The 24,392-nt window shown below is 39.6% G+C and overlaps 1 protein-coding gene across 1 annotated transcript; it reads right to left on the reverse strand.

Moving 5' to 3' along the window:
- Positions 1–1,502: 1,502 nt before the first annotated feature.
- LOC126080049 (olfactory receptor 52E5-like) lies at positions 1,503–10,413 on the reverse strand. Its single transcript, XM_049891368.1, has 2 exons — positions 9,493–10,413; positions 1,503–1,547 (listed from the first exon to the last, which is right to left on the reverse strand). The coding sequence occupies exons 1-2, from the start codon at positions 10,411–10,413 to the stop codon at positions 1,503–1,505; spliced, it is 966 nt and encodes a 321-aa protein (XP_049747325.1).
- Positions 10,414–24,392: the final 13,979 nt, after the last annotated feature.

Raw genomic sequence — 24,392 nt, forward strand, 5'->3', positions numbered from 1 at the left:
GTCATTAAGGAACTTTTTGTGGGGTAGAAATGTTCATTATCCTGATTATGGTAACAGTTTCAGAGTTGTCTTGGTTATCTAGTACTGCTGTAACAGAAATAGCACAAGTGGGTGGCTTTAAGGAAGAGAAATTTATTCTCTCACAGTTAGGAGGCTGGAAATTCAAACTAGGGGGCAGGCTCCAGGGGAAGGGTTTCTCTCTCTGTGATTCCTGGAGGAAGGTCCTTGTCAGCAATCTTCCCCTGCTCTAGGAACTTCTCATCGCAGGGACCCCAAAGGACATGTGCTCCTGCCTCTACTTTCTTGGTGGTATGAGGTCCCCATGTCTCTCTGCTTGTTTGTCTTTTCTGTATCTCAAAAGGGATTGACTTAAGGTGCAAACTAATCTTATAGATTGAGTCCTGTGTCATTAACGTAACTGTTGCTAATTCCACTTCATTACCATCACAGAGGTAGGATTTACAATGCTTAGGGAAATCACATCAGATACCAAAATGGTGAATAGTCATGCAATACTGGGAATCATGGACTCTTGAAGTTGACACACATTTTGGGGGTCACAATTCAATCCATGAGAATGTGTATATCCCAAACTCACAAATTGTATTCCCTAAATATGTGTACTCTATTATTGGTAATATGTACTTATTTCTTTTGAGTATGTGTGTGTATACATATATATAAACAAAGTAGCTGCCTTCGAGTTGATTTCAACTCATAGCAACCCTTTAGGATAGAGTGGAACTACCCCATAGGGCTTCCCAGGAGTGGCTGGTGGATTTGAACGGCTGACATTTTGGATAGCTGTTTGAATTCTTAACCACTAAGGCTGAATGCTGTGTCAACAAGTTGACATGAGTCACCTTTGCCTATGTGCTGGCATGTGTGGTTACTTTCAGTTGAACATCTGACTTTGTTTATTCAAATTTTAGAATTCTTCCTACATAGAGGTATTACAGTTTTACACTTCCCTCTGCTATTCAGATGAAGTGGGAATTGATCACCTTTTTTTTTTTTTTTGTGGAACTTGGATTGATGAAAACTCAAATCTTGGTTTCAGTTTTGAAAGAATTTGTTTCCCTCCGATCTCTTCCCATGGCTAATGTTTAGTATTATAGAACTTTCAACTAAAACCCAGGTGTGATCATTAGGATTCCTTCATGGCACATCCATAACGCTAATGCTTGTCCCTTTAGTACTTCCAGACTGCTGAGAACTAGCAGCTGATTTTCAGAGGGTTTTTGCTTATTGTTTTACTCTCGTGTGCCACACAGGTACAAAAGTAAAAGAGAAATAAATTGGAAGAAAGGAAAAACAGTCATATTTACTGCTTTCCTAATTTCAACAGTATCTTGACATATAAGATTGAAACTCTGTTGGTTTCCAGTTTCTTCATCCTCTTATAGCAGCCATGCACTCAGGCAAAACTTCGATTCTAACTACTGTGTTGAAGTTTCAAATCAACAATGCCATCTGGTAACGATTCAATACGTTAAGTATCCCTATGTGGTATAATATTGCCTTTCAAGTCTTTGGTGCTTCAGCAACTTTGGGATGCATCAAAACGATTATTTTTTACATTATATTCAAGCTTTCTAGCTATTTTGAATGGATCTGCCATAAACTGTTGTGGTTACGTGCCAAAGTGTTGGTTCTAACTCAAGACCACCTTATGTACAACAAAACAAAACACTGCCCATTTTTGCACCATCCTCACAATCCTTGCTGTGTTTGAGTCCATAGGTATAGCCATTGTGTCAATTCATCTCTTTGAAGGTCTTCCTCTTTTTTGCTGACCCTCTACTTTACTAAGCATGGTGTCCTTCTCCAGAGACTAGTCCCTCCTGATAAAACGTCCAAAGTACTGAGATGAAGTCTCGCCATACTTGATTCTAATGAGCATTCTGGCTGCACTTATTTCTCTAGGATATACACTTTCAAAGTCCCGGAGATCAAATACCAAAAGGAAAGAACATACTCAGTATTCTCAAGCTAAAGAACTGAAGAAAAAATTCAAGCCTCAAGTTGTAATATTGAAGAATTCTATGGGGAAAATATTAAATGACACAGGAAGCATCAAAAGAAGATGGGAGGAATACACTATACAAAAATAATTGGTTGATATTCAGTCATTTCAGGAGGTAGCATAAGACCAGGAACAGATGTTGGTGAAGGAAGAGGTCCAAGCCGCACTGAAGCCCTTGTTGAAAAACAAGGCTCCAGGAATTGACAGAATACCAATTGAGATGTTTCAACAAATGGATGCAGCACTGGAAGGCCTCACTCATCTATGCTAAGAAATTTGAAAGACAGCTACCTGGCCAACTGACTGGAAGAGATCTATATTTATGCCTATTCCAAAGATGGTGAACCAACCGAATTTGGAAATTATCCAACACTATCATTAATATCACACAAAAGTAAAATTTTGCTAAAGATCATTCAAAAGTGACCCCAGTAGTACATAGACAAGGAATTGCAAGAAATTCAAGCCAGATTCAGAAGAGGACGTGAAACAAAGAATATCATTGCCGATGTCAGATGGATCCTTGCTGAAAGCAGAGAATACCAGAAAGATGTTTATCTGTGTTAATTGACTATGCAAAGGCATTCAACTGTGTGGATCATAACAAATAATGAATAACATTGTGAAGAATTGGGAATCCAGAACACTTAATTGTGCTCATGAGGAACAGGTGCATACATCAAGGGGCAGTCATTCAGTCAGAAAAAGGGGATACTGCATGGTTTAAAATCAGGGAAGGTGTGTGTCAGGGTTGTATCCTTTCACCATACTTATTCAATCTCTATGATGAGCAAATTATCCATGAAGCAGGACTATATGAAGAAGAACAGGGCATGAGGTTTGGAGGAAGGTTCATTAACAGCTTGCATTATGTAGGTGACACAACCTTTCTTGCTGAAAGTGAAGAGGACTCGAAGCACTTACTGAAAAAGGTCGAAGACCACAGCCTTCAGTATGGATTGCACCTCAACATAAAGAAAAAAAAAATCCTCACAACTGGACCAATAAGCAAAATCATGATAAACGGAGAAAAGACTAAAGTTATCAAGGATTGCATTTTACTTGGATCTATAATCAACACCCACAGAAGCAGCAGTCAAGAAATCAAATGATGCATTGCATTGGGCAAATCTGCACAGAATACCTCTTAAAGTGTTAAAAAGCAAAGATGACACCTTAAAGACTAAGGTGCACCTGACCCAAGCCATGGTGTTCTCAGTCACCTCAAATGCATTCAAAGACTGGCAAATGATTAAGGAAAACTGAAGAACTGATGCCTTTGAATGATGGTGTTGGTGAAGAATATTGAGTATAACAAAGGAACAAACAAGTCTGTCTTGGAAGAAGTATAGCCAGAATGTTCCTTAGAAGCCAGGATGGTGAGATTACATCTCACACACTTTGGACAGGTTATTAGGACAGATCAGGCTTTGGAGAAGGACATCATGCTTACTAAAGAAGTGGGTGTGTGAAAAAGGGGAAGGCCCTCAACAAGATGGATTGACACAGTGGCTGAACCAGTGGGCTCAAGTATAACAACGATTGTGGGCAGTGTTTCGTTCTGTTGTGCAGACTCAAGGGCACCTGTCAACTAACAACATATTCCTAGGATTGGGATTGCTGGCTCATATGGTATTTCTATTTCTAGGTTTTCAAGGAAGCCCTGTATCATTTTCCAAAACGGTTGTACTGCCAGCTATGCATAAGAGTTTCAGTCTCTCCAAAGCCTCTCCAGCTTTTGTCGTTTTCTGTTATTTTGGTTCTTGCCAGTAACGTCAGGGTGAGATGGTATCTCGTTGTGGTTTTGATTTGTATCTTTCTAATGGCTACCGATCTCAAGCATTTCCTCGTGTGTCTATTAGTCTCCTGAATGTTTTCTTTGGTGAAGTGTCTGTTCATATCCTTTGTCCATTTTTTAATTGGATTATTTGTCTTTTTCTTGTAGAAGTGTTGGATTTTTGTATGTATTTTAGGTATTAGGCTTTTGTGGGATTATCATAGCCAAATTTTTTTTTTCCCAATCTGTAGGTTCTGTTTTTACTCTTTTGGTGAAGTCATTTGATGAGAATAAGTGTTTAATTTTTAGAAGATCCAGGATATCAAGCTTAACTTCTGGTGTTTTGTATTGCTAGTTATGATTTGTATTCTATTTATACCATGTATTAGGGCCTGTAACATTGATCCTATTTTTTCTCCTCTGATCTTTATTGGTTTTGATTTTATATTTAGGTCTCTGATCCATTTTGAGTTAGTTTTTGCGCATGGTGTGAAGTATGGGTCCTGTTTCATTTTTTTGCAGATGGACGTCTGGTTTTGCCAGGACCATTTGTTTAAAAAGACTGTGTTTTCTCCACTTAATGGGCCTTGGGCACTTATGGCAGATCAGGTGACCATAGGTGGATGGGTTACATCTGGGTTCTCAACTCTGTTTCATTGGTCAATGTGTCTGTCATTGCATCAATCCCTGGCTGTTTTGACTACAGTGGCTGTATAGAAGGTTCTATGGTGAGGTAGTGCAAGTCCTCCTACTCTATTTTTCTTCAGTAGTGCTTTACTTATCTGAAGCCTTTTTCCTTTCCTTCCGCTAATGATTAGTTTTTCCATCTCTTTAAAGAATGTCATTGGTATTTGGATTGGGATGTGTTTTATTTGTATATTGCTTTAGGTAGAATTGATATTTTCACAATGTTGTGCCACTCAGGGGTGCACTAACTTCTGGTGCAGTATGTGATGTCTGGACTTAAGTGCATGTGGGAAAGAAGAGAGAGCAGAATCCAAAAACAAAAAAGAAAAGAAAAAATAATTTAGAAAAGGCCTCAAGGGAACATAGTGGCCTGGACTGGGGAAGCCATATTCCAGTAGCTCCCTGGCTGAAGGGTGGTCACAGCCTGTCAAAAAGCAGTGGGTGGCACATGCAGCCAAGTGGTCAGGAGGAAAAAATGGAAGGAAGGTAGAGAGAGACAAGAAAATGAGAAAGAAAAAAATTATATATATATATATAAACTTCCAGTGAGAGCCCACCAACATGGCTGCACATATGGGGAAAGGGCTGCTCAGCCAAGTGGCCCAGCACAGCCAGTCAAAATGCTACAGAAATGGAACACAGCACCAGCTAGTTGAGAGAGAGAAAGACAAAACAAAAATAAGCAAACAATAACGAAATGGCACTGAATTAAACTGCTGGTGGGGGCAAGGTGAATCCAAGTGGCAAACAGCCAGAAAGTGGCAGAGGCAGTGCAGACAGTAGCAGTGTGGGGGGTGAAAAGGCATGTACCCCTGGTTAACGGGTGCTCCGTCTCATGCTGAGAGCTCCGTGAAGTTGCCTTCCCCTACCCCCTATCCTCAGCTCTTGGTGGCTGAGAGATCCAAGATGGTGTGTCCATGCTTGCCAGCTGGCAGGGGACATCCACTTTGCAGCTTTTCTCATTCTCTGTCAGCCTTCTATTCCATTCAGTGCTTGGTTGAATTCTTTATTCCCTCATTTGCAACTTAGGGCTCCAGGATTGATGACTGTAACTGTTTTATTTAGTTTTTAGAGTCTTTGCTATAAAGGAATGGTGTGGTGCTTCTGTCTATAGCAAAATGTTGGCTCTGCCTCCTGGTATATTATTGTTAAATTATGAAAATATCTTGGGTCTAGGAAACTCTCAGGGACGGCTCTTCTCCATCCAGGAGCATGCTGAGACTGGGCCATCTCAGCATGAGTACTCCTTCACAATAATTGCAGGAGTAAAAGTAGTGAGACTCTCAGGATTTTTTCCCTGCTTCTCCATTATCTGAGTTCTTGACTGCTTCCATGGGCACTGATTGTGGACCCAAGTAAAATGAAATCCTTGACAATGTCAATCTTTTCTCCATTTATCATGATGTTGCCTACTGGTCCAGTTGTGAGGATTTTTGTTTTCTTTATGTTAAGATGTAATCCATACTAAAGGCTGTAGTCTTTGACTTTCATCAGTAAGTGCTTCAAGTCTTCTTCACTTTCAGCAAGCAAACTTGTGTCATCTGTGTATTGAAGATTGTTAACGATTCTTCCTCCAGTCTTGATGCTGTAATCTTCTTCATATAATCTAGTTTCTCTGATTATTTGCTCAGCACACAGATTGAGTAAGTATGGTGAAAGAATACAACACCGACACACACCTTTCCTGATTTTAAACCATGCAGTATCCCCTTGTATTTGCAGCTGTATCTTGGTCTATGTTCAGGTTCCACGTGAGCGCAATTAAGTGTTCTGGAATACTCATTCTTTGCAAAGTTATCTGTAATTTGCTATGATCCACACAGATGAATGCCTTTTCATAGTCAACAAAACACAGGTAAACATCTTTCTGGTATTCTCTGCTTTCAGCCAAGATCCATCTGACATCGGCAATGACACCCCTCATTTCATGTCCTCTTCTGAATCAAGCTTGAATTTCTGGCAGTTCTCTGTGGAGGCACTGCTGCAACCTTTTTTGAATTATCCTTCTGTGAGATAGATTGACACAACAGCTGTAACATTGGGTGCAAATATACATGTGAAAGCTGAGCAATGAATAAGGAAGACCGAAGAAGAATTGAGGCCTTTGAATTGTGGTGTTCGCATAGAGTATTCAATGTACCATGGACTGCCAAAAGAAAGAACAAATCTGTCTTGGAAGAAGTACAACCAGAACGCTCTTTAAAGCAAGTATGGTGAGACTGGGCCTTACATACTTTGGACATGTTGTCAGGAGGGGTCAGTCCCTGGAGAAGGACATCACGCTTGGCAAAGGACAAGGTCAGTGGAAAAGAGGAAGACCCTCAACGAGGTGGATTGACACAGTGGCTGCAGCAATGAGCTCAAGGATAACAAGGATTGTAAGGATGGTGCAGTGTTTATTTCTGTTGTGCATAGGGTTGCTATGAGTCGGAAGCAACTCAATGGCACTTCACAAGAACAACAACAACAACTTGACTACAGAAACCAAAGAATCCTTATTGTGTGTAAGACAGTATTAAATTTTGCTCTTTTCCATGTTCAAATATTTGGAGAGCTGCATTGGAACAGATATCACAAAAGTGGATGAACCTCTTTGTGTTCCCAAAGGCTCTTAGCTAACTAATGAAGCAAGAAATGGAGAAAACAGACTATTTCAGAGATGACAAATCAAATGTCTTTGGGGAGTGGTAGATTATATATTCATGCTCCTACTTGTCCAACTGTATTAAATTCTATTTTAAAATATTAAGTAGTTCAAATAAAATAGTGAAGCAGGTTGGACATTGTCTATGGAATTAGGGTAGATCAATTTCAGAAGGCATTATTTTGCCAAACAAAAGATATATTACTTTCCGCTCTAAGCTGCAACTATAGGCTGAGATCTGAATAAGCACTCAACATTATCTCCTAAAAAGGAGACTGACTTTATCGGGCCTACACAGTACAAAGAAGACATAATGATAGCAACCACCTTTCCACTCATATTCCCCAAATCCCTCCCTTAATCTCATGTCTGCGTATTCTCTCTGGGATGGATGTCATTGCGGTGGGGAAGATGGTGATGTCTCCTCTTAGACTATGCCCAAGTACCTCATCCTCAGCAGTTCAGGTGCTTGGCAAATGGAAAATCCGAGAAATCAAACTGAGTCCCAAAGTGTCATGTAAGCAAACAGGACACAATACGCAACAATGTCAATCTTCTTATAATCCTTTTCGTGCTCTCCTGCCACTGTGGATGGGCACTTGTTTCTTACTACCTCAGCTCCCCCAAGATTTCTACGTCAGAAGTGGGAGTTTATATCTCATTAGCATTCATACCTCTAAAATGAATTTATTTCAGAAGACCTAATTGTTTTGTGTGCTGAAGTAAAATTTAATTTCACTAAGATTTGAACTATTTAGGTGAACATTAGTGATTGAGACAAATTTGTTCATTTCACTTTGTTTTTGCAGTGTTTATTTTCTGTCCATAAACAGTGGCATTTGCTCTTATTTCCTCACTCTTAGCATGAACGGAACCCAAAATTAACTTTAAGGAATCTCTTATACAAGCTGTTGTCAATCACAATGTTTGAGAAGTGTAAATAAGCCTGCCATCTGAGAGTTAATTAATTCAATGATTGCCATGCTAAACACAGAGATATTCAAAGACACCTAAAAGGGATGTCACAACCCTCAGGTAAAATTGAACTTGACTGAAATTTGATAAAAACTAGCTACAAATAACACACACTCAAATCACACAGAAAAGAGAACAGCAGATAATATATCAGCTCATACCTGGAATTGGTAGTGAGAAAGTACACTGACACAAGGACTCAGCTTTTCTGGGTTCTCCTACTTTCATGCAATTAAACCCTCAAATAATAAAAACCCTTTCCATTGTTCAGAGATCCAGGTTAGCTAAACAATCATCTGATTGTATTGCGGACTCTGACACAACTTGACACAAGGGAGAGATACTGTTGTGACTGTATCGTCTCCTCAGCAGTTGGGTTTTTAATAGTTAATGAGTAGATTGACAAACTAGCTTTCCACATTTGTTTCTGTAAACTAATTTATTGAAAGTATGCTGAGAAATCGGTCTTTAAGTGTGCTAGTATACCATTCTTGCACATCTGAGTGCTAGATACTGGAGCTCGGTGACAGTTTGTTCAAACAAGGAGACCCATCTGCATTTCTATTTAAAGGCAGCCATTTGAGAGGGTATTTTCTTTGTCCTAAAGACACACTCCATTTAATGCTGATGTGGCTTCTGCTTGTCTATCTATGATCTGAATGAAATTGTTGAATATCTGATTCTCCTTCATAATACTTAGTGAGCATTAAAGTTTTCGCTGAGGAAAATATTCAGCTAGAAACCAAAATGGTGACTAAGTGCAAATCTCCTGCTTTCAGTAGACCTAAAATTTTGACATCATTACCAAGTTTGGTGCTTCACAGACACGGATCTCACCCAAGATGACCTAAAAAGAAGAGCTCATAAATATGTTCCCTCAGTTCATAAATGTTTAAAACTGCTTTTCTCTAACTTGGAGTTTTGATAAGGAACAGTAGATACACTATCCCTGGCTCACACATATTCCCTTGAGTTTCCTGAAAATGCTACTCCACAGTTGCCTGAAAATGCTACTCCACAGTTGCCTTAAAACTTTCTTCAAAGTTATGTCAGTCTAGCTTTCTTCCCCTAATAATTACCTTGTCCTTTTGTACTTGAGGCAATGACAATTTATTTTTATTTTATTTAATCCTAATAGATTTAATAGGATATGTCTGAGTTTACTGCTCTGGGTTACTTTTTCCAGGTGCATAATGGGTACAGGTCAAGGAGTAGATCTATCCTTTTTCCTGGGGGAAAATTTGAAGTGATTGGCTTATGTGGACATGACAATGTGTCTAGTGAAACAGTTTTCAGCATTTACTTCTGTTTGATCTCATTATTGTCTTACTGAATTATTGTGGGAGATCTCTTACATAAACATCACTGGCTTTTAGGGTTAACCATCCTTAATACACGCTCTCTTATCTGTTTTGTCCTGACCCCATAGATAAGAGGATTAAGGGCAGGGGGAACAACCACATACAAATTGGCCAGAAGGATGTGGATGTAATGAGGGATGTTGTATCCAAAGCGATGTGTCATGAAGGAGAAGAGAGCTGGCAGATAGAAGGCCAATATGACACAGACATGGGAGCCACAGGTACTGAGTGCCTTAAGCCGGGCATCCCAGGATGGGAGATGGAAGATTGCTCTGAGGATTTGGACATAGGAAAATCCAATCACAGAAAGGTCAATGTATCCCACTGAGAAAGCAATCAAACCATAGATAACATTGACCTTAATACTGGCACAAGCTAACTTTACTAAGCCCTTGTGTTCACAATAGGTATGGGGGATAATCCGGACACCACAGAAAGGCAACCTCAAGATGAAGAATATGAATGGAGTCGCAAAGACCAAAGTCCTGACAATGATGACTATGCCCAGAATTGCTATCACCTTGTTGGTGAGGATCATGCTATATCTTAGGGGGTTGCAGATGGCAACATAGCGGTCTATGGCCATGACTGTCAGCACCACAGACTCCAGGCCAGTGCATACATGGATGGTGTACGTCTGTGTGATGCAGGCACCAAATACAATCTCCCTGAGATTGAACCAGAAAATGCCCAGCATCTTGGGGATGGTGGCTGTGGATAGACCCAGATCAATGCCAGCCAGCATGGCCAGAAAGTAAAACATGGGCTGGTGGAGGCTGCTTTCAGTCTGGATCACAAACAGGATAGTGATGTTCCCCAGGAGGGCTGTCAGATACACTGTGAAGAAGGGGAAGCCAATCCAGATATGTGCATCTTCAAGTCCTGGAATTCCCATCAGAAGGAAGGAAGAGGGGTGGAACTGTGTATTGTTGTGATGAAGCATATTGAAGGGAATTGGTTATTGCCACATTTCTTGCAGTAGTTATCTTGCTTCCAGGAACAGACCCCAACCTCTTTCATAACACATTGCCTAATTCTTGGAGAAACATAAAATCCATTCTTTAATTCCATAATACAACAGAAGAGACCTGGAGAGGGAATATGAGGCACAGTTAAAGAGACACTTGGACTTTGAAATCTTTGCCTCACCTATATATATAACTGTGCAGAAAATTTCTAAATAGCAACAGTCATGCACTTCCTGTGTTTCTCTTCCCTTCAATCCTTAAAGGCAAACCTGCACATGACATTAAATTAACAAAAAATTTGTTGAATTAACTTCAACTAGTCCAAAGAGCCACCTTTTGGAAATAGAGCCAGAGTTGCTTTTCCTAAAGATATTTCCTTCTCTAGATTTCTCCTTGAACTACTTTACTCACTTCAGGAAACATTCTTGCAAAATACGACTATAGACATTCTGGTTACAGGATGCTCCTGTTTCCCAAAAAGTATGTTGGAGATATGTCTCAGGCTATCTGTTAATCAGGATGTAAAGAAGAAACAAGATGAAGTGTGTGTGTGTGTGTAAAATATCACTATATCGCTGAACTAGGATTGAGGTGGAGGTGACACAGCCAGTCTGATGGTTGAGGAACACAATGCATTTTTGAAAAGCAGACCTGAGAAGTTAGGAAGATGCTATGTGGGAGGGGTTGTGATGAAGGTGAAGGATCAGACAGCTGGTGTTTGGATCTGAGCTGAGGAATGAAATTAATAAACTCACGCATACTAGGAGACTTTTACATAATTCCAGCAATACAGTGCTCCTTCTAGAACGACAATGTACCATCATTCACTATACTACATTCCCTTTCTAGAAAAGATTAGCATTGGATGTTCCCAGCTATTTTAAGAACCTATTGTGATCTATGATTTGTGAACGTCTTTTCTGCCTTTTTCTTGTTGAATTATAAATACGGACGATCCTATCATGCCACCTCAACAGTGGCACTGTTAATATCTCTGTCTTTTTTAAAGTTAGAGTAATAGCAAAGTCAGAGCATGCCTTAACATGGAAACGTTGTATAGTTTGTGTTTATTGATGCTGTAGTCAGTTTCGCTGATGTAGTGATGGTTGAGAATATGTTTAAGTTGGCAGGAGACTTGTTGAACTGAAAGAGTTGAACCTCTCTTGTGTGCCTTGCGGCTGATTCTGAGTTGTAACTGATCCTGTGCCATGAGTGTTATCTGTAACAAGACTGGATCTGTACAGCACTTGGGTGTGTGCAAATGAGAGTGGGAGAAACTTTGTCATTGCTGATGTGTTCTTGGGTAGACTTTGGGCATGGGTAAAACACGTATAGTATTGAGCTTGGGGGATCTGGGAAGCACAGTGTCTAGGGCACACCTATGTGTTGCCTTGAGTGCAATGAGATCTGATGTGGTGGCAACAATTAAAAAAAAAAAAAAAATCTCTTGCCTTGACTCTAGCAGAGGCTCCAAGAGCTGTTTAGGAGGTATACTGGCATGTGCCATTTGAACTCTTTGCTTTCTCCAATTTTCTGTAATAATATACCGTGGAATTGTTTCAAAAATGTCGTGATCCTGCTGTAGAAAAGGAAGATAATTCATGACTCTTTCACTCCCTAAATTGCATTAGTCAAATCTTTTTCTCTGATGGATTCCGATCCTTTGAAAGTCACCCACTAACGAACTTTGATTAGATTTACCTTTTTATTCTCGTCTTCCCCTGACCTAACTTTCAATCTGCCAGAGATTCTTTTAATTTCACTCTCTAATAAAAAAGAATTCAGGTTGTGTTAGGGGGAAAAAAGTCCACCTAACATTATGTTGCAGGCATTTGCTCAGTGTTTTGCAAGCATTATTTTATTAAAGTTAATAACAAGCCTAAAATTGGCACTACTGTTGGCCCTACTATGGAGCTCTGGTGGCACAATGGCTAAGTGTTCAGCTGCTAAGTGAAGGTTAGCTGTTAGAACACAGCTAGCAGCTCCGTGGGAAAAGAGACCTGGTGATCTGCTGCCATAAGATTACAGCCTAGGAAACCCCATGGAGAAGTTTTACTCTGTCCTATAAGGTCGCTACGACTTGGAGTCTACTCAACGATACACGACAACAACATTGTCCCCATTTGGTCCCTGGGTGGCACAAACAGCTGAGCGCTTGATTACTAACCTAAAGGTTGGAGATTCAAACACGTCCAGAGGTGCATTGGAAGAAAGTCGGGGCAATCTGCTTCCAAAAGCTTCTACCCTGAAAACTCCAGAGCACAGTTCTTGCCATGAGTTAGAACTGACTTGACAGCGACTGGTTTCTATTGCCCCCGTTTACGGAGAAGTCATATCCGGCTTACAGCGGTTAAGTGACATCCCCAAGAAATTCAAAACTGTGTCCGTCTGACTCAATGGCTACGGCTTTTAAGTAGCATTGTCTTATTAATATGTAAAACTGGGCTCATAATGCTGATTATGTGGAGCTGTCCTGAGAATTAAAATTTATTGACATGTGATGTGCCTTCTCTGCCCTGCATGTCTCTAAATAAATGTAATCATTATTATTACTATTACTCATGATGAGCAGAAAGAGAAATATTTCCCCAGACCATCCCTTTTCATCTTACCTGTCGCTTACTGCATTTAAACTCTTATTATTTTTCATGCAGTGATTTCATTTCTCTACTAATAATGTGTAACTTCTTTCCAGCTACAAAGATTTAAAACATTAATTTTTTTTTTATTAATTCTAACTTATGCCTTCCTTTATAATCAGCTATTAAGCCCTTCTGGTTCTGTTTTGAAATTTGTGTCTAGTTTTATCTGTTCTTCTACCTATTCTTATTTTCACTAATATACTTCAAATGAGCAACATTGTTAACCTGACCTATTATTATCAAATTGTCCTACCTTCCTAAGGGTGATTCCATTCATTTTCATGACTTCAAGTGCTGCTTTTTTTTTTCTTCTGTTGATTTTGACAGTATTTTCCTAGTATACTTTTTCCCTGGACTCTCTCTCTCTATTTCCAGCTGCTTACAGAATATCTTCATCAGTTATAATCAAGGCACATCTCATTTAATAAGCTCTGTACCAAGTTCATTATCTCTACTCTGACGCCATTCTTCTCCGCTTTCCCCAATCCCAGTTAATAGTGTTATATACATTATCCCAGAAAAGAAACCTTGGAAACATCCTCAATATTTTCCTCCATATCCCTCGAACTTCAGATCCAAATGCTCATCATTAATTATTGTCGATTCTTCATTTACACAACAAACAAATATTACTAGATAACCTCTAGGTGCCAACTGACAGTGTTCAAGCTACTGGGTGATAAAAATTAAGCCCAAGATCTGCTCTCATGGATCATATAGTCTAGTTAGGGAGACCAACATTAACCAAATAATCACCCAAATAGGTGGTAAGGAACAACTGGGTTACAAAGAAGACGTACTATACAGTAAGAGCTTATGTAACCAAATCAGGGTTAATGGGGGATGATTTCCTGAGGAAGTGCTGATGGAATTGATAACTGAAGGATGAGAATCCATTAATAAGCAGAGCAGAGAAAAGTATTGTAGTTAGCAAGAACAGGATATGCACAGGCCGAGTGATGAGAGATGGCATGGTACATACGAGGAAGTGAAAAATCAGCATGAGTAGGGCTTGGAAGGCACAGGGTAGGTGAGATGAAAGAGCGGTTTAAGGAAAGATCATGCAGGCTCTAGAGGTTAACTTTAAGAAACTTTATCTTTATCCTAGAAGCAATGAAAAGAAGCTGTAGGATTTGTAGCAGTGGTTTAACAAAATCCAATTTACATTTCAAAAATAGCGTCTGACTGTGCCATCGAGAACACATTAAAAGCAGCTAGAGCCTTTGCACTAGTTTTTTTTTTTTTTTAGAGCCTTTTTAGGCAAATGAGTCAGGAGGTTGTCACAGAAGTCCAGGTTAAAGATGTTGTTATCTTGGACCATGGTGATAGTGACAGTCTCATGAATTGGAGCAGGTAAATTTTAAGATCGTTTAATAGGGTTAGTTCTCAGAAATAGCTGCCTAATCCAATTTTCTTTCACAATTGCTGCATTAGTTAAGGCATCTATAATCTTTTAACTGGTTTCTCTAATTCATCTGTCTTTACCGATGGCCCTTGATATTTTTCATTTTGAAAATGCCTGAGGGATCGGTGCAGTCCCATTAATAAAGCATGATTGAGAAGCACCGACTTATACCTTAAGAGGAGAGGGCAGGGAGCTATGTGGGGGACTAAGGGAGAGATATAAAGGGGTTATATGTCGGGAGACAGGGACGTCATTTGAAAAAGTACTCCATTGATTCCTAGGGTAACATGTAGGGTGGGCAGGAAGGTGAACCTTATTTCACCTGTTTGGGTTTGTTGCATCGTTCTTGCAAAATAAATTAGTCTGCATGTTTTTTGGGATTTTATAGACTGTGACACAGTCTTACAATTGCTCTTAATGACTTGGGTTTACTTACCACTATTTACAACCAACCTCTGCTCTGATCTGTTCCATTGTAGGAATTTTCAGTTATTAATTGTTGAGTTCATTTAACAAATACTTACAGTGTGCTTGACTAGTGCTATACATATACAGTACAGCAGAGATTCAGTTGTTCTAAGTAATGAATCTCAGATTATAATAATGCTAGTATTTTCTTTCTTGCCTCCAAACTATGTCTCTACTGTCATAATTCTTTTTTTTTTTTTTCTTAATACTTTGTAGGGAAACTTTATAGAAGGCCCTTTGGTATTCTGAAAATGTAGATTCCAAATGCTCCGGGTCACAAGGTTACCATCGGCAAAACTCATTGTCTGTGCTTCAAACGCTGCTCCCATTACTTGGCTGTCATCCTTGCCTCTTAGGTGTACAATAGCTTTTTCTGTTTAACAAAGACTTCCATGTATGTTATCTAAGTATATCTTCGCCGTAATTTTCAGAGGCTCTCTTTGCCCCTTCCTCAATCTCTCTCTCCTTTCATATACTTAATGTCCTTGGTAAGCTCTGATGAGCTTCTCCCAGGGACTGATTTCCATTCTTTGCAGCAGAATGTAATTATATCTTTACCTGTTACCGCGAATTGTGGGTTCAAGCCACGTGCTGCAAAGCCAATACTGAGACAGGAGGAGGCAAGCAGCAAGAGGGCTTTACTGAACACCGGTGTCCAAGACAGAGAAAGGTTAAGTTCCTCCCAAATTCTGTCTAACACTAAAGGGCTAACTGGAGGGTTCTACAGGGAGAAGGTCAGCGTTTAGAGATTTCCAGGAATGTTGTTTCTCGTTTGAGGTGGACATGATAAAGTGATCTATTATTGAAGCCCTTCAAGTCTTTTCACACCATCTTGGAATCTTGCAAGGATCTTCATGCCATCCTGGTTTCATTCACCAGGTGGATCTGAGTTTTGTTCAGCTACGTCGGTCCTGTGTGTTTTGCCTCTTGGAAGAGGAACATAGTTTAATCAACAACAAAAAAATGGATTACTTTTATTTTTCTTTAAAGGAACAATCGTGAGACAGATTTCAGAGCAACTAAGTATGTTTCAAAGACTAGAGATTAATCACAGTTTATACAGCTGTACTAAAACACTAGGAAATATATTCTCACTACTTCAATACTAAAACACTAAAGAAAAAAATATATACGTATATATATATTTTTCTCTACTTCATAACCAGGCTCCAAGGCCTCCATCTCCCAACCTCTTTTGTGCCTCATTTCAGATATGCTACAACCTTCTCCCACTAAGTGACTGATTACTCAGAGTAAAAGTTTCCTTTCTGAGATGAGAATATAGAAGGAAAGGCTTCATTTGTTCTAGCTGAAGAGCATTAGCATTGATAGTTCCCTCATGTTTGCATACAGTGCTCCTCCTTCGGGTGCTTGTGTCTCTCTGTGTTCCTGTGTTTATTGACACCGGTTTGTTTGTTTATCACTGTGTGTGCTTTGCCACGTACTTTTGTGTTAGTGCCTGCTGTGTTGATATGAATCCAGGTTCTTCTCAGCCCACCTTCTGTCTCTCTCTCTTCCTAGTCTAGTCATTGTTTTGTGCTGTCGAACTGATTGTCAACTCACAATGTCCCCCTGTGACAGAGTGGAACTTCCCCATATGGTTTTCTAGGTTGTAATCTTTATGGGAGCAGATTGCCAAAGTCTTTCTCCCATGGAGCCACTTGCTGGGTGGGTTTGAATTGTCAACTTTTGAAAAGCAGCTGAGTGGTTAACTGTTGTGCCAGCAGGGCTCCTTTCTCTATTGCTACTTCCCTTGAAGATGGCCCTATCTAACAGAGACTCTGGCTGAGTCACTGGAGCACCACAATTCAAAGAATCTCTTTAGTTACTGCCACATGAGCCCTCTTCCAGCATGGCCAGGAGCTGACTCACCTACCTCTGCCCAGCATCAAGAAATAATTTGTCGGGAACTGGATGCCACAGATGGAAACCTCTATGTGACCAAATTTTCAATAGTCAGGGCCAAAGAGTTATTTCAGAGCTCTAGATTCTTGGCAAAAGCATCTGAACAGTGGGATGTCTCTGTACCTGGGGACTCCCATATCCCTGAGGACAGAGCTCTGTGCTTTCTGGTCACAGGTACCATCTGGTTTCAGATGACCTGTGTGCATCCTCTCAGGCAGTACTTTCCCCAATCAAGTCCCAGGAGTCCAGTCCTTCAGAGGCGTAATGGCCTCACACCAACGCTTTAAATCTCATTGTAGTACCAAGTGAACAGTTGTTTTTGGCACATAGGCAGTGAATTCAGGAAAAGATCACTACAGAAAACAAACCAGAATTTCTTCAAAGTCAGCTTCGGACATTTATTAAGTGGCAGAGCCAGAATTCTAACTTAAGAATTCTAAATCTTGAGCCATATCTGTTTAGATAAGAATACACTTTCTGTGAAAATATAGTACAGTACCTCTTATGCTATACATATAATTACTAATATTAACATATAAAAATATATTTATATAAATATGTGCATAAATGTATTTATGTAAAGGAGATATTTACTTTTAGAAACATACTAATTAAGAATATGGCTCTTTGTCCACTTACATATTCTGTGATCTTGGTCAATGTTATTTGCTGTTCTAAGCCTTGGTGTTTTTCACATATAAAATGAGTAAAATTGTATCTACTTGTAGAACTGTTGTAATGATATGATAAGATAATGCCTAGAAAATGCTCAGGACACTGTTTACCAGAGATGAGTTGATAAACACTGGCTGTTATTAGTCATCTTTATGGAATCAGGCAGCTTAAATTTAAATCCCTTTTCTGCCATTCACAGCTGGGATACATTGAACACATTTCTTTACCTCTGTGAACCTCATGTTCCTCCTCATAAATTCACAAAGATGATGAAAATAACAATTCACCTTTCACATGGCATTTCTCATAACTGGAGTGCTGGTGGTACAGTGGTTAAGAGCTTGGCTGTCAATGAAAAAAAATTGCAGTTGTAATTCACCAGCTGCTCCTTGGAAACCCTGCAGGACAGGTCTACTCTGTAGGGTCTGTGGAGTAGCTAAAAGTCAGAATCAACTACAGAACAATGGGTAATGTGTTTTTCTCGGAATTAAATATGATAATGCATTTGACTCAAATGAAAGAATGTTTGACAGTTTATTAAAAGGAACATTGAATTATTTGAAATATATATATATTTGGTGTTGAATTTCAATAGAAAATGTGCAGGTACTTTTTAGTTAACTGTTGTTGTTAGGTGCTGTCAAGTCGGTTCCGACTCATAGCAACCCTATGTACCACAGAACGAAACACTGCCCAGTCCTACGCTGTCCTTACAATCTTTGTTATGCTTGAGCCCATTGTTGCAGCCACTGTGTCAATCCATCTCGCTGAGGGTCTTCCCCTTTTCCTCTGACCCTCTACTTTACCAAGTATTATGTCCTTCTCCAGGGATGGATCCCTACTGACAACATGTCCAAAGTATGTGAGAGTAGTCTTGCCATCCTTGCTTCTAAGGTGCGTTGTGGTTGTACTTCTTCCAAGACAGATTTGTTTGTTCTTTTGGCAGCCCATAATATATTCAATATTCTTCGCCAACATCACAACTCAAAGGTGTCAATTCTTTGGTCTTCCTTATTCATTGTCCAATTTTCACATGCATACGATGCGATAGAAAACACCGTGGCTTGGGTCAGGCACATCTTAGTCTTCAAGGTGACGTCGTTGCTTTTCAAGACTTTAAAGAGGTCCTTTGCAGCAGATTTGCCCAGTGCAATGGGTCTTTTGATTCCTTCACAGCTGCTTCTATGGATGTTGACTGTGGATCCAAGTAAATTGAAACCCCGGACAACTTCAATCTAATGAGATTGCTCATATTAGCTACTCTCTTTATTTGTTCAGGAAACCCTGGTGGTGTAGTGGTTAAGAGCTACAGCTGCTAACCAAAATGTCGGCAGTTGGAATTTACCAGACGCTCCTTGGAAACCGTACGGGGCAGTTCTACTCTGCCCTTTAGGGTCCTTATGAATTGAAATCGACTCCATGGCAACCGGTTTTTGCTTTGGCTTATTTGTTTAAGAAATGTATTTGGCTTGACCACTAGATGTCAGTAATACTCAAGGGATAGGCAAAGCTTTGTTTTTTGTTTTTTTTTTTTCCACCCATGTTTATTGATCATCTGCTATGAGCTAGACAACCTGTTAATTAGGGGCTCGATAAACTTTAGTTGAATCAATGAAAGTTTGATTGCTATTCGGACAGCAACTCTATGTGCTTTGAGGGCTAAGGTGTGCTTGACCCAAGCCATAGTATTTTCAATTGCCTCATATGCGTGTGAAAGCTGGACAATGAATAAGGACAACTGAAGAAGAGTTTGGGCATTTGAATTATGGTGTTGGTGAAGAACACCAAATATACCATGAACTGCCAGAAGAAGGAACAAATCTGTCTTGGAGGAAGTAAAACCACAATGTTCCTTAGAAGTAAGAATGGCAAGACTTTTTCTTGCTTACTTAGGACATGTTATCAGAAAGGACCAATCCCTGGAGAAGAAATCATGCTTGGTTGAATAGGGGGTCAGTGAAAAAAGGAAGATCCTTGATGAGATGGATTGACACAGTGGTTGCAACAATGGCTCAAACATACCAAAGATGGTGAGAATGGCACAGGATGGGGCAACATTTTTTCTCTTATACATAAGGTCGCTGTGAGTTGCAATTAGCTCGATTGCACCTAACAACAATTGCACATATATTTTATTTTACTGGTGTTAATGTTTACTTTTGTCACAGAAGTTTTATCTCTGAACTTTAATTTCTCAAAGGTATTGGGACTAAATGCAAATATATCTCAAGTAGTTAATTTTGCAGCTTCGGAGAAGACTAACACAAACTTCAGAAAAGAAGATTTAAGGATGGCAGGTAAGTATTGAAAATTTGCTCAACCTTAGTAATCATCAGAGAAATGAAAATTAAAACTACAAGCAGATAGCAGTTGCCTCTCACTAGAGCAGCTAAAACTCAAAAGACTAGAAAGAGCAAATGCTGGTGAGAATGTATAGCAACCAGAATGCTTATATCTTGTTGGTAGGAGTGTAAAGTGGGGAAATCACCTTGGAAAACTGTTGAGGATTTTATTCAAGCTTGGCACCTGGAAAATGGAAGGTCTCAAAGCATTTGAAATTTTTTTATAAACTTCTATGAAATAGAATAATATCAAGGCTCTGGCTGGATATTGCAAGTTGTGGGTTGATAAGTTGATTGAGTAGATCAACTTTAGAAGGGATTTGAGAAAATATTGCACCTGAGTTAAACTTCAGAGAAGTTTACTTCTTTAAATTAGAGCGATCTATGTCTGTTTCTATGAGTTGGAATCAACTTGGCAGCAAGGGTTTTTTCTTTTCTTCTTATGTCTGTTCCCAAGGTGCTGTTGGATAATGAAGCATCAAAAAAATGCACTAATATTATGTGAGTTCTACTTGTTTCTATGTCCTGTAAAGTATCATGAAATAATACATAAAGCTCTCCCAAGGAGAAGGAAGTATTTGGGAGAGTAAGAGAGGTTTATGGAAAAATGACATTATATTAGAACATTTAATCCTAGTAGAATATAATTAACTTAACTTCATCTCATCTCTTGTCACTATTTCTTAATCTATTTTTATGTTTTGTATCTTTTTTCTTCTTATGATATCATATATATTTTTATTAAGCTGTGTGTGAGTGCATGTTATATTCTTAGCACTGGCATGTCCATGCCATATTTAATGCATAAACATTAGCCTGTGTGCATACATACTCATGCACACAGCTGGATAAGGAAATGAGTACTCAAACTGCATACAGATTATTTCCAGAATTCTAGGGCCATGTTCCAGTCCTGTAAAACTCTTTGCCATTGAGTTGATTCTGACTCATAGCAACCCTATAGGACAGAGCAGAACTGCCACATAGGGTTTCCAAGGAGTGCCTGGTGGTTTTGAACTGCCAACCTTCTAGTTAGCCCCTGTAGCTCTTAACCACTACACCACCAGGGTTCCAGTCCGGGGCACTAACACTTTGAAACAGATCACACAAGTGAGTGAAGCTTGAAGCTAGATACTGGACATTCAGAGGCTAAATGTAAAAAAGTATGCAGGGCCTTTCCTAAGGTATGTGGTGTCCAGGACAAATTTTTTTGTGTGTGTGAGTCCTTTACTATATAAACTCTTTGACTAAAAATGTATTACTAATTTGTGGACCCATATGACATACCGTGATTTATCACTGAAGATTTAGAATAATGTGTAGAGAAGAAGTGCTCATATGTTTCGTTGTCGTCAAATCACCACACATGAAGGCTCTACAGTGTCCAAGTACCTTCTCTTTCTATTCAGGCCCAAGGATTATCTATTCGTGCTTCTTATTGTCAAACACGCCGTTCCTGGCCATTTCAATGTTCCTGCCACAAGCAAAAGTTAGCAACAGTGTTATTACTTACAATGTCATGGCTCTTTAGAACAAAACAGACCTTGCCTCTACCAAGAATTTAATTTGTTTAATGCTGATTTGCACCATTGCTTATGACACTGCTTCATTCATTGTGCTGCCCATGAGTAAAGCCTTTCAATGACTCTCTCAGAGGTTGTTTCTGTGTTTCATTGATAATGTCCACAAACACCAATCTTAAGCAGAGCAATCAGAAAAATGTGAATTATAACTCTTCTTCTGTTCATGTAAATTTACCATCTGAAATTTTATAGCAAAAACGTATCTTCTAACCATCTGAAATCTTTAGGCCTTAATCACTGCATTTCTAGAATGTGAGCTCTTTCAATTTTGGATGACTGTTTACTTTCCCCTGGTGCCATCAGGGTGAAGTATAGGTGATGGGCCTGTGGGCAGGGTGAGACAACTGCTTCTGTTCATACAGGAATGCCCCTGCCTCTTCTACCATTACTTAACACCAGGGAAGCATCATGCTCCCACATCAGTTCAAAGATTGGAAGTACCTGGTGGTATTGCAGAGCAGTAGTCTTGAAAATCCTTGGAGTAGCCTCTTCTGGAGGACTGCCTGAGAGTTGGCTTGAACCTATGGGGTGATCCCTGGTATCCAGTGCCAAGTGGTAGTGAGGAGATAGGGTAAAGAATGTCTGCTGGTCAGAATGCAGATAGGTGAGAGCCAGTGTACAGCTCTATGCATGTGGCTCAAGCCCAAAGGTTAGCAGTAGATCATGGGTAGCCCAGGGGCCTGAACTCATGCCTGACATGAGTGAGACCAAAAAAACCAAACCTACTGCCTTGGAGTTGATTCTGACTCATAGTGACCATATAGGGTTTCCAAGGCTATAAATCTCTACGGAAGCAGACTGCCACATCTTTCTCCTGCAGAGCCACTGATGATTTCAAACTGCCAACCTTTTGTTTAGCAATCAATCACTTTAACCACTACGCCACCACCACGCCACCAGGGCTCCTCGACATGAGTAAGGCTCACCCTAAATCAACATATCAGCACAATTCTGTCAGTTCCATTTTATACTGACTTTATGAAAGACCTATGGTGTCCAGTGCGAGTTATCTGTCCACCAGCCCAGCCTCTTGAAATCAGGTCCCAGACACAAGGCCCCTGGAAAATCCTATAGACATGGGTTGCAGAGTTCCTTAGGGCAAATGGTCAACCCCACAAGCTGGTAGGCATTGGTGGAAGAGCATCATAGAGTTCTCTAAAGAGGAGAAATTGAGACTGTCCTATGGGTGTTTACCCAGATGGCACTGCTGAGCCCAGACGGTCCGAAGCACCAGAAGGGGACTTAACTGTTTTTGAGTAATCTACTTCTCCAAAGTACAGAGGTTCCTGAGATAGGTGCCCAGGACAGGGGCTCTGCTTATCCAGGTCTAAGCATGATACTGCAATTTATTTGTAAACTTTTTCAGGGCCAGCATTATTGTACACTCCAATCCACATTGTGCACAGTGTTATGCTGATATTAAATCTTTTCCAACTCCCAGTAACAGATTTAACCAAAAGATTGCTTTTTACATGCCACAGACCCCTTCATATCATTGCCAGTAGAAAAAAAAAAACATAGGCTTAATTTAGGATGGTTATGTGTGCTATGGAAACCCTGGTGGTGTGGTGGTTAAGTGCTATGGCTGCTAACCAAAAGGTCGGCCGATCAAATCCACAAGGCACTCCTTGGAAACTCTATGAGGCAGTTCTACTCTGTCCTATAGGGTCGTTATGAGTTGGAATTGATTTGATGGCAATGGGTTTGTTTTTTTTTTTTTTTTTTTTGGTATGTGTGGTCCAGGTATTGCTGACCAGGGAGATGGTCATTTCTTACCACTGAGCACCTATGGACACAGTGATGAGGACTATACCAATTTCCATCACTCTTTGGTACTAGCCTACTGGTGCTTATTCTCAGAGTTTTTATAACTTCCCTTTTCTCATTACTAACTCCAGTCCCAGGCTACGTGCTTTATCTCCTGCTTTTCTAGATCTTTCTACCTGGACCCAATGGTGGAGCCTCACATACATACATAAAATATTTTCTGCTCCAAATCTCCTGTAAGAGTTATGAGTGTGTTGTCAAAAGAATTTATCTGCGTGATTGTCGACCTCTTGTTACATGAAAATGGTGTTAAGGATGGGTGCAATTTATATATTTTATGAAAATAAGTTCCTGCTTTTCTTTGGAACTCAGTTTTCTTATTTGTAAAATGAAGGAGATAGATCAGTTGAGTGTCAACATTTTTTCCATCTTTAATATTCTGTGTTCTGATAAAATTTTAGGGGCAAGAGGTAGAGGGTGAAAAAAAATAACCAATGGTCACAGACATGAGGACATCCTACAAGGTGCTCTAGGATGCAGGAATTGTGCTTTTGCCAGTGTCAAATTTCAGATGAAGAGCTGACCAGATTCACAGAAATTACACAGGTAATGTTATCCTTGTCTACTTGGTTGTGCATGCCCCTATTTTTCAGTACCATATTGTAGTGTGCTGCTAATTGTTTGTCATCATAGAGAGTAGAAATAAATCACAGAACATGATGGAGACTTCTCATTTCTAAGAAGAGTGCTCTGGTCAGTCACAAATGTCAGCTGAGTACCTCTTTCAATTGATTTAAGAAAATCATATTCTCCAGGCATATCTGGAGTTTGTAAATGGAACTAAATATTGAGTATCTACAGGTTTGGGTTTTTTTTTGTTTTTACAGGATTAATAAATTATAGTCAGACTCTTCTGATCTTGATATCCAGCCTGGCCTTGTGCTTAAACTGTGGAATGACTATGATTTCATTTTATGATTTTTCTAAAGTCCTGTGTAAATGGTATAGAAGGGAAGGGAAATTGTAAGGTAGGAGCCAATTAGACTTACACCTGGGCACACATAAACATATTTATATCTAAGATGATTTCACTTCAAGCAAGGAAATAATATCATGTCTTCTTAATGTCCATATCTTAGTCTTTCATATTCCCCAATTCACAAAAAC

Source organism: Elephas maximus, chromosome 7 (assembly GCF_024166365.1).
Source record: "Elephas maximus indicus isolate mEleMax1 chromosome 7, mEleMax1 primary haplotype, whole genome shotgun sequence".
Classification (NCBI taxonomy): domain Eukaryota; kingdom Metazoa; phylum Chordata; class Mammalia; order Proboscidea; family Elephantidae; genus Elephas; species Elephas maximus.

Coding starts and splice junctions, on each gene's coding strand:
- LOC126080049 (XM_049891368.1), bottom strand. CDS start 10,413: ATGCTTCATCACAACAATACACAGTTCCACCCCTCTTCCTTCCTTCTG. Junction 1,548..9,492: donor GAGAGCGTGTATTAAGGATG/GTTAACCCTAAA, acceptor TGCATCCCAAAG/TTGCTGAAGCACCAAAGACT.